At 42.4% G+C, this 18,845-nt stretch overlaps 2 protein-coding genes across 2 annotated transcripts in view; both read left to right on the plus strand.

Annotated features, from left to right (window-relative positions):
• Window positions 1–18,845, plus strand: part of pdcd4b (programmed cell death 4b) — a 386,498-nt gene that overhangs the window by 210,866 nt on the left and 156,787 nt on the right. The gene's annotated exons all lie outside the window — the stretch shown is intronic.
• Window positions 1–18,845, plus strand: part of rbm20 (RNA binding motif protein 20) — a 253,594-nt gene that overhangs the window by 147,519 nt on the left and 87,230 nt on the right. The window contains exon 2 of the mRNA XM_078565173.1: window positions 15,191–16,445. Coding sequence (XP_078421299.1) covers window positions 15,191–16,445 — 1,255 coding nt within the window. The remainder of the gene's footprint in view (window positions 1–15,190; window positions 16,446–18,845) is intronic.

Consider the following 18,845-nt stretch of genomic DNA (forward strand, 5'->3'; position numbering starts at 1 on the left):
TATTTTCCTCCATTTCTGATGAGATGTGATGTAGTGGGGATGGTCACACATTGGTAATGTTCCTGGGCTCATAATCCAGAGCCCCGGACTAATGAGACATGAGTTCAAATCACACAATGACTGCCCGTGAAGTTTAAAGTTCCATTAACCAATAAATCTGGAATAAAGCGCTAGCCTCATTAATAGTAATCATGAAGCCACCAGATAGCTGTTTAAAACCCATCTGGTTCACTAATGACCCTCAGGGGAGGAAATCTGCCATCCTGACCCAATCTGGCTTACATGTGACTCCAGATCCACAATAATGTGGTTGACTCTTAACTGCCTTCTGAAATGGCCTAGCAAGGCATTCAGTTCAAGGGCAATTAGGGATGGGCAATAAATACTGGCCTGGCCAGCGATGCTCACATCCCAAGAATGAATCAAAACCAGTCCTTCATCGTTGTTCCAATTTTCCCTCATTCTTTCCTGAAGATAGTGACTCAGGTCCGGATGTGCTTGTCAGGCCTTTGGTACCCTGTCTGTGTCCATTCTTCATGTGTGAGTGCAGACGGTGAGTGTCGGTGGGCTATTTCCATGCATCACAACTAAGCCAGTTTTTGCTTTTATCCAAGGTACATTTGCACCAGGAGTCACTAGATAGTTATCCACAATGAGACCGCTGGTTAATTTAATTCCCCTAGTCCACAGGCATTGAGACACTGTTATTCTGGCTGAAATAAATAAATCAACTTGACACAGACCTTGCACAAAATGTTAGACATGCTGATTTATATCACTCAATGGCACACCCTCTAGTCAGATATATTTCTAACTTGAACTTGCTACAAAATGATTCTGTCTGTTATGCTTATATCGCTGAATGAGCCACGGGTACAATATATTTCTTGAAGTGCGAGTGTAAACTTTAGATTATTTGTGAACAAGATTACTTGGAACTGTGAAGAGGAGGTAGAAAGACTAGATGAGTGTGTAAATTCAGACCTCCTGAGCAGCCATTGTTTTCAAATGGGTAGTTATGATGGATGTGGCAAATCTTCAACAGCATTGCCAACTTTATGAGCTCTTACAGAAAGTATACAAGTTCAAGTTTCAAAGCTTGAGTGCTTTATAAATGTCAATGGTTAAATAAAGGAGCAATGGCACAGCTCACAGACAACTGTTATTCATGTGCGATGCAATAAGAGGGCTTTGGACTATGAACAGAGATCAAATTACAGAAAATTTACATATAAATTACAACACAGAAACAGGCCGTTCATTCAAACAAGTCTGTGTTGGAGTTTATCATTCACACAAGCAGTGGTCTCAATCTGTCTTCTCTATCCTGTTCCAGGTGTCAGAAGTTCCCTCAGAAGTAAATTATATTTGTATTAAATACTGTCCTGGACAAGATTTATGTATTTTCTGACTGCCTGTAATCAGCATGCTTTGTAGTGTGAGGTGTGGGTGTTTTCATACCCTATAAGTAATTGTGCAAATTTAAGTACTTCCAGCAACAAGCTTTTGGTGAATTTAAAAATAAGGAAAGTTATTTATTATCATACACGTTCACTGGAGGTTTAAAGACATGCCATCTCAATCACTCGACACATTCACACTATCACTCACACAAATATTAGATACAGATGAGGGAAGAAAACAATATAATTACAATTTATTATTTTCTCAGTCTATTTCGTGGCAGGCCTATAGTTTCTTAGATGAGTTGATGCTTTGGATGAAGTGAAGGTATTGTAAACCAGAGGATTCTCAGTAAGCTGTGAAATCTCTTGCAGTCAACTTTGAAGGAGGTTGGTTCTCAGGTGGACATGGAGTTGGAACAGGCTGGGGAGAGTCCTCCCACTTTCAAGGTGTTGCTGTCCATTACCTTGGCTACTTGGATGTCTTCAGCTGGTTGATGGCTTTCTGATGGATTTCTCTGTCTGCAGAACAGCTGTTTGCTGTTTTAAAAGCAGGCAACAAACATGGCTGTCTCAACATGTGACCTGTTATAAGTCCAAAGTCCTTTTCTAAACAAGGTTGGTGGCCAGGTCGATTATACATCCTGTGGGATGACTTTCACACCTTGAGAATTTAAGACAGCTAATATCTTTGGGCAGAAATTTGAGCTGAGTGGGCAGGCGTGTACCTGACCCGCTCGAGCGTAAAATGACGCACGATGACGTCAGGCGAGCGTCCCAACTCGCGCAATATTTCGGTCAGTGGGTGCATACAGGAGTCGGCAACATGACTGCCGACAATTAACTGGCCTATTAAGGCCATTAAAGTTCTAACTGAATGAAATTTTTCACTGCCCATCTAACCTCAAGTTTGGCGGGCAGTCAAAAAGGCCAAGCGGCCTTTGGATTTTTTTAGGAAACCTCATCCACAGGTGGGAGGGAGGTTTCCAACAGCAATTAAAAATAAAATAAAAATGTTTTAAATTCATTCATAACATGTCCCTGCTCATGTGGCAGAGTTTTTAACTTTGCTAACTTTTTTATTTTTAATGTTATAAATCTCCAGCTCCCTGTGGCAGCTCTGTGCTTCAGGGAGCTTTCATTGCCGGCACTCGCACACATGCACGCGCCTCCACACTCGCCCTCCTCCCACCCCCCACCCCGGCAACGCTGCAGCTCTACAGCGGGTGTCGGGGCTCGATCGCAGGTGGCAGTCGGCTTCGCATCTGCTCCCGGGCCTGCCTGCTGCACCCGCCCGACAAGGTAAAAATTCTAAGATAAAAGCAAAAAAACTGCGGATGCTGGAAATCCAACACAAAAACAGAAACAGAAATACCTGGAAAAACTCAGCAGGTCTGGCAGCATCGGTGAAGGAGAGCACAGTCGACGTTTCGTGACTCATGACTATGAGCATCAGTTATTGAATATTTGTGTTGTTTTCCATTGAGAAGCGTTGGTTGATTGTGTTATTGGAAAACTACAATGTTTTAGGAATTGGAATTGGTCAGATGATCTCTCATTACTATACGTTTCATTGTTCCTATCCCTTGTTATGAGCTTAGGTGCAGTAATTGTATTTGGGTGATGCAATAAGCAAAGAAAGAACTTGCATTTATAGAGCATCTTTTGCAAGTGCTTTGCAGCCAGTGAGTTACTTCTTAAGTTAATCACTATTATAATGTAGGAAACACGCAGCCGATTTGTGCACAACGAGCTCCCACAAACAACAATGTGTTACATGACCAGGTAATATATTTTAGGTGTTGTTTGTGAGACGAATATTGGCCAGGACTCAGGGCCTTGTTAGTGATCAGGAAACTAGGAGGTGATATCAAGGTTGTGGATGTGGCCGTGAGTATGGACGAGAGAGTTTAATGGAGGGATTTACTGAAGACAGGAAGGCGATGGACTCAGAGGTCAATGGAAATCATGCTGGGAATGCAGCTTATAAAGAAAGTGGAACATCGTAAGTAATCCAAACTTGCCTGAAACCTGATTGAGCCCAATCCTTCCATCTGTACTCCCGGCTATGAATGCACAGGTATATCAATGAACTCACAAAACTGTTCCATAACCATAACTAATCATATTCATTATAAATCATAGATTTGTGAAGCGAATCCAATCAGTTCTACAGCATCGCGCTGAGGAAAATGAAACACTGAATGACTGTAAAAGTGTGGTGATAGATCAAATTCTGGGAGCAAACAGCAAACGATTGGCAGCACAAATTGACAGATCATAAAAATTTGCCAGATGGCAAGGCTTGTGTATTTTTTTAATCAAGAATCCATTTAATTACGGCCTCATCTAAATTCTAAAATCTATCTTTTTAGTGTTACCCTTCAATGCAGCAGCTCCTCTGTTTTTGCTTCACTGTTTTTCTGTTTTCATGTTCAATTGTTCCACACCCTTAAATCAGATTCTACTAACCAGCTAATTACCCACTTGAAAAGGATCAAGACAAAACTAAGCACAGAGCAAACCAGCTGGAATAACCCTGAGTAAATCCAACCTTCAAAATTCATGGAATAAAAACAGAAAATGCTGGAAACACGCATCAAGTAATGGCAGCACCTGTGGTGAGAAACAGGGTTAAAGGGCAAACTTTTATGGCCCCGTCACGCTGGGGACAAGGCCACAAAATGCAGCGAGCCGTTCAAAAGCCCATTGACTTCGGAGGGACTGGTAAATCCCGCTGGCGGGAGAGGACGTTAAATCCTGCCCAACTTTTCAGGCCTGTGACCTTTCATCACAGGCCCCAAAATGTTAACTCGGTTTCTCGCCACAGATGCTGCCATAACTTGACGAGTATTTCCAGCATTTTCTGTTTTTATTTCAGATTTCCAGCCTCCGCTGTATTCTGCTTTTCGAGATTCAAGGGTGACATTTCAAAACAATAATTAATTAATAAGCAGTTCCCTGCCGATCTCTAACAAAAAGGGCTGAGCCCTACTGTATACAGTTAACACTGAAAATTGGATGTGAGGCCACAGTAGACCCAAAGTCATATTCTAGACCTTCTGTAGGGTGTGTTATAGTGCACTCAGGGAGTCCAAGTTGCTGTGACAACATGCACTTTTACAGCTAGTGACCTGGTAGCAGGCGCCAGCTTGCTTTCCATCACACGGCTGACCAGGAATCTCTCCTGCTCTTTCTGCCCACTTTTGGTATGTGTTGGAAGGATTTGCAGGTTGATACGTTTGGCCACATTATGATTGTCCCTTCCTTGGCCACCAAGTCCTGAGGTGGGACTCGAGCTCAGAGCTTCCGGCTCAGAAGCAGGGGCGCCACCCACTGCACCACAAGACCTCCTACTAGGCCTTGTAAAACTCCCCAGATATCAAAAGCATGAAGGCTACTTTCTTAATAATATGCTTTGCAGTAGTGATAATGAATTTGCAGCATGCAAATGGTTAACAAAGCTGGATATAATGGTATTTTTGCACCATTAAGTGGGTTGAGTTGGCTGTGGGCAACACTCTATAAAATAAACCCAGTGGGCATAGAAACTGTTAGTAGTGAGAAGTAATAAAAGCAAAATACTGTGGATGCTGGAAATCTTAAATAAAACCAGAAAATGCTGGAAAAACTCAGCAGGTCTGGCAGCATCTGTGGAGAGAGAAACAGAGTTAGCATTTCGAGTCCAATATGACTCTTCTTCAGAGGCGGTGGGGAGTATCCTGTTATGTGGAGTGCATTTGTTACACTCACACCCGGCAATGCTGCTGAGCTTTGATAATGACAGCCCCTATTAATATACTTCAGAAAAACATACTTCTGGGACTTGCGTTCTGCCTGAATCAGGGTAAATCTGGCTGGGGGCGGGTGGAGGGGGCACAGGTTGATCATGGGATCAGATACCCTCTGGCACTAGAGTAGCAACAGCTGTGAGCTCTGCAAAATATTGGCAAGGACCTATGTGATGACAGGGCTTGTGACTATAGCACCATTGCCGAATTAGCACTTTGTGATCTGCCTAGTGATTGACAGTCCCACCTGCCATGTGTTCTATGAAGAAAAGAAATATATACAATTGCAAAGTACCAAGAGGTCAACTTGAAAATATGCTACACCATCAATGTTGTGTTGTTGACTTCTTAGGACAAAGTCATCTTCACAGTCATAACAACATTTGTTCTTTCTCTTTCCACTGTTGAAAATGAATTAAACTTCCTCTGTAGGCTGTTGATGAAATGCGAAATGTGGAGATATTGTGGCTGGATTTTCCTCATGATGGATTCAGATGTTCTCAAATTATCATTATGCCATTTAAACTAGTCCAATTCTCCTTGATGCATCCTCAATACTGAATGAAGTGAGATGAAGTGAGAGATCTTGGCGTACAAGTACACAGGTCCCTGAAGGCAGCAGTTCAAGTAGACAAGGTTGTAAAGAAGGCATATGGAATGCTCTCCTTCATTGGCAGAGGTATAGAATATAAAAGTAAGGATATAATGTTGGAATTGTATAAAACACTGGTGAGGCCACAACTGGAGTATTGTGTGCAGTTCTGGTCACCACATTATAGGAAGGACGTAATAGCTCTGGAGAGAGTGCAGAGGAGGTTTACAAGAATGTTGCTAGGGTTGCTAGAAAAGTGTAGCTACGAGGAGAGATTGGATAGGTTGGGGTTATTTTCCTTAGAACAAAGATGGCTGAGAGGTGACTTGATTGAGGTGTACAAAATTATGAGGGGAATAGATAGAATGGACAGGATAAAATTGTTTCCCTTGATGGAGAATTCTAGAACCAGGGGACATAGATTCAAGATAAGTGGCAGAAGGTGTAGGGGGGACATGAGGAAGAACTTTATTACGCAGAGGGTAGTGGGCGTCTGGAATTTGCTGCCCAAGTTGGTGGTAGAGGCAGAAACTGTAAACTCTTTTAAAAAGTACCTGGATATGCACCTTAAGTGCTGTAAGCTGCAGGGCTATGGGCCGGGTGCAGGAAGGTGGGATTAGAGAGGGCACCTGGGTGTCCTCGGGCTGGCATGGACAAGATGGGCCGAATGGCCTCCTTCTATGCTGTAACTTTTCTATGGTCCAAGATTCTATGTTCCTGGTCCATCCTGCCTGTAGAAAACCTGCTTCTGGTCTGGGTGGAGTGGGAAAGAGGAAGGTGGGGAGGTCAAGGATCAAGGCAGCCATTTTGTAATCATGTGACTTACTGCTATGCATGAGTCTGGTGTTTCTTCAGGGTTTGAGGCGTTTTGTCACTGATGGGCTGAGTACAGGTTTAAATTGGAGCGAGGATTGCTTGGATGAAGGGGTGGTAGAATGATCTCTAGATGGCAGTATTGACAACTGTGGATATCAGCTAGCAACTGAGTTAAGTTAACTGCCAACATGGGCCATGGTGACAGGGGAAATAGTGACATAGTAGTAATGTCACTGGACTAGTAATCCAAATACCCAGGCTGATGCTCCTGGGACATGGGTTTAAATCCCACCATGATAGCTGGCAGAATAGTAAAGTCTGGAATTGAAAGCTAGTAATGGTGCTCATGAAACAATCATCAATTGTTGTAAAAACTCTTTTTGTTCACTGATGACCTTCAGGGATAGAAATCTGCCATCCTTACTTGATCTGGCCTATGTGTGACTCCAGACCCAGGGTGATATGATTGACTCTTAACTGCCCTCTTAAATGGCCTACTAACCCACACAGTTTAAGGGGAATTAGGGATAGGCAATGAATGCTTTCCTTGCCAGTGATATCCTATTATGACACAGCCAGTGGTAATACTGAGCTGTTCAAATCCCAGAGGGAAACCTGAAACAACTGTCATAACCAATTTAACAAATTTGTATGTTTCAAGATGCAGGCTTCGAATTCAGTAATAATAAGACTGGCGAGCCTCAAGAGGTTTTTTATAAAACTAAATTAAACAATTATTAATACAAGAAGGATTGTAAGCGCATACACATATCCAGAAAATTACTACTATAATAATTACAAAAATCTCCTAATTAGTCTGACTCCTAGTTACGCCTCCGTTAAGGCAACAGTAAAACACATAGATTTAAACAGACCCTTGGCAAAGCACACTCTGGACAGCCGCATTCAAAATGAGTTTCTTTTAGCTCTGAGCCCTTGTAGACTGCGACTTGAGGCTTGCAGCCTGGAAGTTTTACATCTTAGAATCCCTCTCCTTTTACCAACAGCCTTCTCTCCCTTTATATATATTTTCCTCTTTGAATGCAAATTTTCATTGTATCACTATGTCTTTTGAACTTTACCTCTTCTAATAATAAGGCCCTTTCATAACACCCACTTTATTAGTAATCTTTGGGAAAAATAAACAAACACACCGTTTCTGAGCTTCACCTGGTTAGGTGTAATATTTCACTCCCTCTATTTGAATCCAAGCTACATTAGTGTGTTTAAAGAAAAAGTGCAAATTACCCTCATGTTTATCTAATTAACATTTCAAACCTATTTCTCTTCTATACATTAAAGACTCTAGACCAACTGGCTTTAATCTAATTAAGACACACACACACACACACACACACATATAGACACAGACACCACTAAATTCTATTTTAAAATAATTTCCAATAACATTATAGACATTATTATATCTTCTTGACATACCCACATCCCAGAAGAATAATTTGGCAATGGTCTTGGATCTTATAAAGTCTTCCTTATGAACTGTGATCTGGCACAACTCAGTTATTGTGTTAGGGAGGGAAAGGCATCATTCTGAAGCATGGACATGGTTCACAGTGAAACTGCCTGTGACCCCACCGTAATCTTGAGTCTGCTCCACCACACACCAATGAAAAAAGAAGGGGTCTATTGGAATCATTTCCCCCCACTATGCTTCACTTTATTCCTGCCCACTTACTATCATCATGAATCAGTACTGCAAGGAGAAACGTTGCATGGCAGTGTGATTCTGCAACACATTCTAGGCTGGACATCACTTTCAATACCTGGAAGCTGAACAACAAAAGATACTTTGTGAAACATGCAGTGAAGTTAAAGTGCACAGTAAAATAATGGTATTTCCTCTGGAGATTCCATCCTTCCTGTCTTTTGATGAAGAGATGGAGGAGGAAAAGATGGAAAACAGAAGAATGCATGAAGGTGCCTCCTGACCCGGAGGTATCCATGTCATGATGTCTGTGGAGGTTCTAGCTCGATCTTTCCTCAAGACAGTGGCTCAGGAGGTTACCCCAGGAGACTGCGACAGTGATTTGCAACCATTTTCCACCAGCAGCACAGCATTTTCTGTGGCTCTGAATGTGACAGTACTTGACGTTTATGAATTCTGACACTTTTAGACAGCTCTGGCAGCATTAGTCACAAGCATCAGTCAGCACTTCATCACAGCATCAAACAGGCTTATCTAAGCGGCACGCCTGTGAATTTATTCAACTCCACATGAACACAGCAAAACCGAGAGAGAAAGCATCAACTTCTTCAGAGAGGTTGGCTTCCCATTTGCGCAGGATGCTATTCATGAAAACCATGTGGCTTAAAGGACCCGTCTGAATGTCTCATCAGCTTCATGATCAGAAGAGATTTCATCCCCTGAATGTTCAGATAGTGAATGATACTAACCACCTCATTCTGCAGGCTAATGCATACTATCCAGTGAGTTGCTATGATTCAACTATTCTCAGACAATCTATATCTGCCCTGATCAGTCATAGCAACGGGACTAGGTGACTGATAACAGACCAGGGGTGCCTGGGCCATCCTTTGTTGACGGGTCCCTTTCCTTCTTGCCCTTATCTCTGCCAGCATCAACTCCAATGCATTTCCCAAAAATGTTGGGGCCTTGGTCGTAGTAGACCTTTGAGATAGTTCTTCTATTTTGCCCATTGCAAATTTTTCTTGGGAGGTAGCTGTCTCTCCCCACCACAAGCCCCCGATGTTTCCACAGCTGCTGTGCCTCAGGCCAGTGCAGCTTCAGCAGTTTAACAGCAGCTGTAACTATCCCCAATTTCCCTCCCTCCCAGCAGAGAAACCAAGGCAGGTCCAAGACTCCCCACTCCAATACCACACATAATAAATGTTCCACTCTCAACAAGGAATATAGTGCTGGATGGATCACATATATGGGTGGAAATTTTTCCAACTATTTTATAAGTTGGGCACAGAAGGATTCTGGGTGGCAGTTCATTACTTTTAGCTCAAGGAATCCAGGTGGCTAACAGTCTTCGAAATCATTGGCTGGGAAGTTCTGTGGCGACAGAATGTTTTACCTCAGGTTATATTTGTGTGCAGTGTTCCGATGGAGACCAGTTAGACGTGCTTGAGTCCTACAAAGTCCCCCTTTCCTCCTGTTGGGCACCAGCCCAGATCTTACTGTCCTGCTGGCTGAGGGAGAGTAATATGAAGACAGGAGTGCTGCTTTTAATAAATTATAAAACTATTTTGTGAAATAGATAGATTTTCCATGGATTTTGAAGACAGCTGAATGTTTTTGACCTGTCTTCCCCAGCCTCTGCCCTCAGTGAGATGACTCTTGAAGTGAGACCTTTGCCTCTTTGGGTTTTAATACATAACCTTGGTTTTGCAGCAGACAAATGGCATTGAGTTAATCTAGTTAAGAACAGGACTAGAGTAGAATAAAATGGAGATGTCGCAGAGAGTTGAGTGATGACATTGTTCTTGAAATGAATAGCCATGTGATGTTTTAGTACACAATACCTGAAAATTGCTGCATGTATTCACTACAATCATTCTTAACTTTGATCCCTTGAAAATTTTCTTGGAGACTTGGAAAATTCCCACTGGAAAATGCCTGAGAATTTGAGAGGGGAATCAGGTTGGACCTCACCAAGAAGAGCATCGGCAGTAAATGACTCGTTCGGCCTTGGGGAAGCCAAAGTTCTCTCCAACCTCCGCGATCCTACCCCACATCATTTATTTTTTAAATTGACCTTTTACAAAGGAGAGTGATGCCTTTCAGTGCCACGAAATGGACCACAGCTTCACCAACTACCTACAGCCATATTGAACTTTTTAAGGAAGACCTGTGTTTTTTAAAGAAATACAAGTAAAGATACTGATGAAAAGATGGCTGATACTGTAAAGGACCACTTTCTGGAAAATTCTTGTATGGATTATACTGACAGACCTGTCCTGAGAACATGGAATTTCACACCTGGAAATGTGTCAAGGCCCACTTCAAACAGAGACACTTGAAAGAAAGGTATGGAAAATGCAAAAGGCTTGGCTTTAATCTCCTGTGTTGTGGAAACAACGGATTCTTACCTACATCTCATCAGGATATCCAAAAAAACCATCTCCTGTTGATTTATATTTCAGAATGTAAAAAATGTTCTGAGATGAAAGCAAAATGGACTGGATGCAAGACATGCCTACTTCCCCATCCTGGGAATACACAGAGAAAAGGGGTTAAACACAGGCTGAAGACAGTGAGGGCAGAAGAACAAAGAAGCAAGAAGGATCCTTCTCTCACTGTCTCTTGCTGGAGGCAAGTGTGTTTTAGCAGAGACAGGCAGCAAACAGGAAGAAATAGGACAGCCTCTTCAGTTAAACCCGCAGAGACAACCAGGTCACCTGTCCCTCTGGGGACAAGCCAACAAACATCTCCAACAACCTGCAAATCTGCCAAAGTCAGCGCCACCGAAATCAGCTAACCTAATGGCCATAACGTACCACCATCTACACCTCATGGACAAGCCAAGGACTGATTTGTATATTTTAAACTTTTATATGAACTCTTAACTTTCTCATTTCTGGTGTGTGTGTGTGTGTGTGTGTGTGTGTGTGTGATCTTTATTATTTTCCCTCAGGTTTTAGTAAATAATAAACATACTCTTCCTTTGACTCGAGAAAGCCTGGTTAAATTGGCTCCTTAGAAAAAGTAAATACATTTGCATTGGGAAAAGGTATCCACAGGAAAGAATTTGAAACAAACCTTTGTTGCAACCAACCGAGGAGGTTGGAAAAGAGGAGAGCCAACTCATTCCTCCTCATCCGGTCGTAACATCAGTTCTATATTTTTTATTCGGGGTGTCCAGTCAAAATTCCATACAGTCATCTGGCTTCTCAGCTCCAATCATCCTCAAGTGCTTCACTAGCAACATGCAGAAATGGGGATGTTTGCTGATGATTGTGCAGTGTTCAATACCACTCCTCAGATAATGGAAGAGTTTGTGCCCACATACAACAAGACTTGGACAATATCCAGGTCTTGCCTGATAAGTGGCTAGCAACACCTATGCCTCACAAGTTCCAAGCAATGACTAGCTGAAACAAAAGTGTCTAGCCACCTCTCTTTGATATTACCATCACCCATTCCCCACCATCAACGTTCTGGTGGAGAATAAACCAGTGAGAATTAACTTAAATGGACAAACCACTGAAATACTGTGGCTACAAGAGCAGGTTAAAGTTTGGGTAGCTTGTGGTGGGTCATTCACCTCTTGACTCCACATCTACAAGCCTGTCCATGTCCAAGACGTAAGTCAGGAGTGTGATAGAATACTCTTCACTTGCATGGATAAGTGCAGCTCCAACAACACTCAAAGCTTGACACCACCCAGGACAAAGCAACCCATTTGATTGGCACCCCATCCACCACATTTAGCATGTGCTCCCTCCACCCCTGGCAAAATGTGGCCGCAGTGTGTACCACCTACAAGATTGATTGCAGAAACTCACAAAAGCTTCTTCAACATCACCTCCCAAACTCACTACCTTTACCATTTAGAAGGACAAGGGCAGCGGGCATGTGGGAACACCATCATCTACAAGTTTCCCTCCAAGTCACACATCATCCTGCCTTGGAAATATAATACTCTTCCTTCCTCATTGTTAGGTCATACCACCATCTTCTTAAAGGGCAATTATGGATGGTCAATAAATGTTGGCTTAGCCAGTGATGCCATATCCCGTGAATCAATAAATGAACAAAATACAAGAAGACATTAATAAAGATGCAGGGTGGATGTATAAATAGCGAATGAATTTCAGCATAGGTAAGTGTGAGGTGGTGCATTTTGCAAGAGTAAGGAAGGCCCTATACTACTTGGAAATTGAGAGCCTGAATGGGGTAGAGAAGCAAAGAATTTAGCCGTCCAGATTAACAAATCATTAGAAGTAGCAATACAATTTAACAAGGCCATAAAAAAAAATCACATGAAAGACTGAGGCTCTAGAGGAATAGAATTGATAAGCATGGAGGTTTTACTAAACTTGTTTGGAACCTAGATTAGACCACTTTTTAAAGTTCAGTGTACAGTTCAAATCTTCATATTGCAAAAATGATATTGAGGCATTGGAACAAGTGCAAAAATGATTGATAAGCATGATGCCAGAACTGAGAGTTTACACCCATCAGGAAAGATTGAACAGGATGGCGTTCTCTCTTCTGGGAAAGAGAAGGCTGAGAAGTGACCTCATAGTGGCCTTTAAGGTTATTGATAAGGTATACCTAGAGAAGATGTTTCCACTTGGAGGGGAGATCAGAACTAGGGACCATAAATATAAAATAGTCACTAACAATTCCAATAGGGAATTTGGAGGTACTTCTTTACCCAGAGTGTGGTTAGAATATGGAACTTGCTACTACAAGGATTGATACATTTAAGGAGAAGCTAGATAATTCAAGAGGGAGAAAGGAATAAAAGATGATGGCGATAGGGTGAGATGAAGAGAGGGAGGAGGCTTATGTGAAGCAAAAACACCACTATAGACCAATTGGGCCAAAAGGCCTGTTCCTTTGATGTAAATTTCATGTAAATTCTATCTAACTACAGCCTCCCTTATATGCAGCTCCAAACTCAAAAGTTACCGTGAGAATGATATTTTTGTAAAATTCCGTAAAGTCTTATGGATAATTTTATTGAGCCATTGTCGAATCAAAACTCTTTGAAATTCTTGGCTCAACTGCTTCTCAAGATCACCATTTACATAAGTGGTCAGTGGCCCTTAATTACCAAGAACAATCCAAGGTGATCAACAGAAAATGCTGGGAAAACTCATTCTGACAGCATCTGTGAAGAGAGAAACAGAGTTAACATTTCGAGTCCATATAACCTTTCTTCAAAGCTAAAGGGAAGTAGAAGGTGAAGCTGGGTGGGGGCAAAGGAGAGATTGACAAAGATGTCATAAACAAAAGGACAAAGGGAGTGTTAATGGTTGTGGTACTGGCTAAAGGAGGTGCTGATGGTGGCATAAAGGTAAGAACGCAGAATGTGCTAATAGCAGAACAAGGGCAACTACTCTGTGAAAGAACAACATGGAACAAGTAACAGATGACCCTTTAGGGGGCGGGGTGGGGGAAGGGGTAGTGGTTGGGGACAAAGGATAGAAAAAGGATAAAGAAGGGGATAAAAAAGGGATAAAACAATGAATAAATGAATACATATTTCCCTCACCCCCCCCCCACCCCCGTCAGCTTTCCATAGGGACTGTTCCCTCCGGGACACCCTGGTCCACCCCACCATCACCCCAAACATCCCCTTCTCACAGCACCTTCCCTCTCATGCAATCACAGAAGGTGCAACACTTGCCCCTTCACCTCCTTCTTCCTTAGCGTCCACTGAACACTCAAGTGAAGCAGCATTTCACTTGCACTTCCCTCAATTTAGTCTACTGCATTCACTGCTCTCAATGTGGTTTCCTCTACATTGGAGAGACCAAACACAGACTGGGTAACCGCTTTGCGGAACACCTTCGGTCTGTCCGCAAGCATGACCCAGACCTCCCTGTCGCTTGCCATTTCAACATCCACCCTGCTCACATGCCCACATGTCCATCCTTGGCCTGCTGCATTGTTCCAGTGAAGCTCAACGCAAACTGGAGGAACAGCACCTCATCTTCCGACTAGGCACTTTACAGCCTTCCAGACTTAACATTGAGTTCAACAACTTCAGATCATGAACTCACCCTTCTATTTTCACCCCTTTTTAAATCCCTTGTTTTAAAATTTATTTTTATTTTCTATCCACTTATTTTCATTCTTTATTCATTTATTCATTGTTTTATCCCCTTTCTTATCTCCTTCTTTATCACTTTTTCTATCCTTTTTCCCCAACTACTGGACCCTCCCATCCCATGTTCCATATTATTCTTTCACAGAGTGCTTACCCTTGTTCTGCTATTAACACATTCTGCTTCCTTACCTTTATGCCACTATCAGCACCTTCTTTAGCCAGTACCACTACCATTAACACTCGCTTTGTATTTTTGTTCATGACATCTTTGTCAATCTCTCCTTAGCCCCCACCTATCGCTGGCCTTCTATCCAGCTCCACCTGCTGCACCACCCCCTTAAACGGTATAAATTTCCTCACATTTCTACTTCTCTTTGGTTCTGAAGAAGAGTCATACGGACTCGAAACATTAACTCTGTTTCTCTCTCCACAGATGCTGTCAGACCTGCTGAGTTTTTCCAGCATTTTCTGTTTTTATTTCAGATTTCCAGCATCTGCAGTATTTTGTTTTTCCCAAGGTGATTAATGTCAGATGTATTGTTAGTTTGATATAGGACAATACACTGTGGTTGACACTTCTGTTGCCTGAATGAGCTGCCCATGTGCCTGTAAACTGCATCTTCTGTAACAAACTGGGTTGACAGTGTTTCCTTTGAAAGGGAAGAGCTTTACAAGGCCTTTGATTTATGTGATACTTTGTGGTCCTAGAGTGCACAGTAATGACTCTCGGGATCCAGCTTGGCCTGAGATGCTGCTCTAATCTAGACTGAGTTGTCTTTTTTTTTTGTTGTTGCTAATTGAATTGCCTTTTGATTGCAGTTCTGCGAAGACCGTGGATAAGAATCCTTTTTCCATCACCCAATTGAGTGGAGGGACTCCACACCCTATCCTGCCATCTGCCGCCAGTGTCCAGCTCGCTCAGCTCCAAGCTCAGCTCACTCTGCAGCGATTGAAATTTGCTCAGTCAGCTGTGAACAATAATACAGCCGCTGCGACTGTCCTGAGCCAGGTCCTCAGCAACGTGGCTATGTCCCAGCCTCTGTTTAACACATTAAGGACTCCCTCACTGATCAATGCTACTCATGGACAACCAGGAGCCGCACAGCTTGGGCCTGGTATTTCAGGCCCCGGTATGCCACCTAGTGGACTACCTTATCCTTCGCAAAACCCGGGATTACCTCCTATGGTGGCAGGAGGCATCAGCCAAGGTGCAAACTTACAACCTCAAAACACAGGCCCACTTGGACTGAATCCTTTTGCGGGTATGGTACCGCAGCCATCCGCACATTCGACTGCAGTTTTGCATTTGAACAAAGCTATCTCATCACACCCTCCTGGTGGATTTTCAGACTATCCTGGAGACTTTTCCAATAGGACCAATATTCCTACTAACCACACATACATGCACGATGAGGTGCTCTGCGCCCAGGGATTTCAGCAGTTTGGTTGCAGTGGAGATATGTCCAATGTACTTTCTGCTAATCTTGCTTCAGGGAATCAGGTCAAAGGACAGCATATTTTGAACCAGCCACATACCGGTTTTCAGCAAGATTTCCAGAATTCTCAAGGGCAGCCGATGTGTAGAATGCAGGCACCGAGTTATTCGGGAGAAATGAACACTTGTGGCTTCCCACAGAAACCCGAGGGCCTTCATCACGTCAACCCAACTGGGAGTTCACAGAATCAGGGAACATGGGCGTCTGATCAGTGGCAAAGTTCCTCACAGTTCTTGCAACCCAATAGGCCTGAGTTTGCAGCTCAGTCACACAATATGTGGTCATCAAAAAATCAACATCTGCAGATGAGAAACGAACTCTATAATCCAGAGGAGCCAACATCTGAAGGGAAGGTCAACATTGGATGCCCACCTCCTTTCAACAGGTTCAACAACAATAACCAGAACTTCCCAGGCCCCCAGTTCAATCAAAGTGACAAACAGTTACACAGCGCCTTTCACCTTCATCTACCAGAAAGGCATTTCCAACCTCATGAACTTAATGACTTCCATGGCTTAGTACCATCACAGCTGCCCCACATCTGCTCAATATGTGACAAGAAAGTCTTTAACCTAAAGGTGGGTTTTCTAGAATGACTATAGCAAATGTTGTTACACATGATGGAGGTGGCCCAGAACAATCAGTGGGTGGTACATGGAGTGTGTAGCTTTAAGACGTAGGAGCAGAAGTAGGCCATTCGCTCTATCGAGTCTGCTCCACCATTCAATGAGATTATGGCTGATCTGATAATCCTCTACTCCACTTTCCTACCTTTTCCCCATAACCCTCGATTCCCTTACTGATTAAAAATCTGTCTATCTCAGCCTTGAATATACTTAACGACCCAGCCTCTACAGCCCTCTGCGGTAAAGAATTCCACAGATTGACTACCCTCTGAGAGAAGAAATTCCTCCTCATCTCTACCTTAAGTGGGTGACCTCTTACTCTGAGATTATGCCCTTTAGTCCTAGACTCTCCCGCAAGGAGAAATAACCTCTCAGCATCTACCCTGTCAAGCCCCCTAAGAATCTTATATATTTTAATAAGGTCACCTCTCATTCTTCTAAATTCCAATGAGTACAGGCCCAACCTACTCAACCTCGCCTCATAAGAAAATCCCTCCATCCCTGGGATCAACCTAGTGAACCTTCTCTGGACTGCCTCCAATGCCAGTATATCTTTCCTTAGATAAGGGGACCAAAACTGTTCACAATATTCTAGGTGTGGTCTAACTAGTGCCTTGTATAGTTTTAGCAAGACTTCCCTATTTTTATACGCCATTCCCTTTGAAATAAAGGCCGACATTCCATTTTCCTTCCCTATTACCTACTGAACTTGTATGCTAGCTTTTTGTGATTCATGCATGAGGCCCCCCAAATCCCTCTGTGCTGCAGCTTTCTGCGGTCTTTCTCAATTTAAATAATATTCAGCTCCTTATCCTTCCTGCCAATGTGTATAACCTCACATTTTCCCACATTATATTCCATCTGCCAAGTTTTTTGCCCACTCAATTAACCTGTTTATATCCCTCTGTAGACTCTTTGTGTCATCCCCATCGCTTGCCTTCCCATCTATTTTTGTGTCATCCGCAAACTTGGCGATAGTACATTCACTTCCCTCATCTAAGTCATTAATATATATTGTAAATAATTGTGGCCCCAGCACTGATCCCTGTGGCACTCCACTAGTTACAGGTTGCCATCCTGAAAATGCCCCCCCTTATCCCAACTCTCTGTCTTCTATTAGTTATCCATGCTAATATACTACCCCAACACCATGGGCTCTTATCTTATTAAGTGGCCTTATGTGCGGTACCTGATCGAAAGCCTTTTGGAAATCCAAATATATTACATCTACTGGCTCCCCTTTATCTATCCTGCTTGTTACCTCCTCAAAGAATTTTAATAAATTTGTCAGGCATGATTTCCCCTTCATGAAGCCATGCTGATTCTGCTTGATTAAATTATGCATTTCTAAATGTTTTGCTATTACATCCTTTATAATAGACTCAACTTTTTCTTAATGACAGATGTTAAGCTTTAGTTAAAGTGTGTTTCATTCCCATGGGTATATTCTTAGTATTCTGAACTAATTTGAGTAGAGTGTATGCTGCTCAGGAGCATTTTACTTTTGAAGAGTGTCCATTTACAAACATGTACAATTAACAGCACAATGGTTTACATCCTTGTTCTTTAATCTGCACACTTCAGCATAAATACTCTCTGATCTGCAAGATTATCAAGCATAATGTGGAATATTTGACCTCCCTCACTTGAGCATTAATGCCGCTCTGTTGTCCTTCAGGTAATGTTCTCCCACTTCCCCAGCAGCACAGGAACAACTAAGGTTTTAGGTTTCTACTACACCTCGAGGGATAGCTGCTTTTAAATAATGAACAAGAGTTTCTCTGGTAGTGAGAAACATTTGTGGAGAAAGTTCTTTAATTGTTCATTAAAACTGTAATGAATTTACATTTGAATATTTATTGGGTACAATGGATAGTTTATGTTGGAATAGGTTTAGGAAACAAACTGGCAAGGTGAATCAAGTGAATTGCTCGTGCTCAAATATCTGGTGTCACAAGTTAAAAACTGCAGAGTTAAGAATAAGAGAAGTCAGGTAGAACCTAAGAAGGTCATCGAACTAAATCACTGAAGTAAATTGAAGTAAAACTTTGAGTTCTGAACGTAGAAAAGCGGAGTAGGATGAGAAAGTGGAAAAGTAGGACTGAATTAAGGAGGTGGGCTAGTCCAGTGTTTCTCAGGTTCCCAAAGTTTATTAAATCTGAAAATATTTGTTTGTTTATGCCTTTGTCTCATGGCTCCAGCATAAAACATATTTTAATATTCATCAAGATCAGAACCATCGGTTATAAAAGTAACAACATAATTAATTTGCTGTGTATGCAGGCCTCAGTGCTCCTACTTTAAATAAAATTGATCATGTTGTTTTCTAGAGCAGCCAGATTAAATTCTGCT

Source organism: Cetorhinus maximus, chromosome 20 (genome assembly GCF_964194155.1).
Source record: "Cetorhinus maximus chromosome 20, sCetMax3.hap1.1, whole genome shotgun sequence".
NCBI classification, from domain to species: Eukaryota; Metazoa; Chordata; class Chondrichthyes; order Lamniformes; family Cetorhinidae; genus Cetorhinus; species Cetorhinus maximus.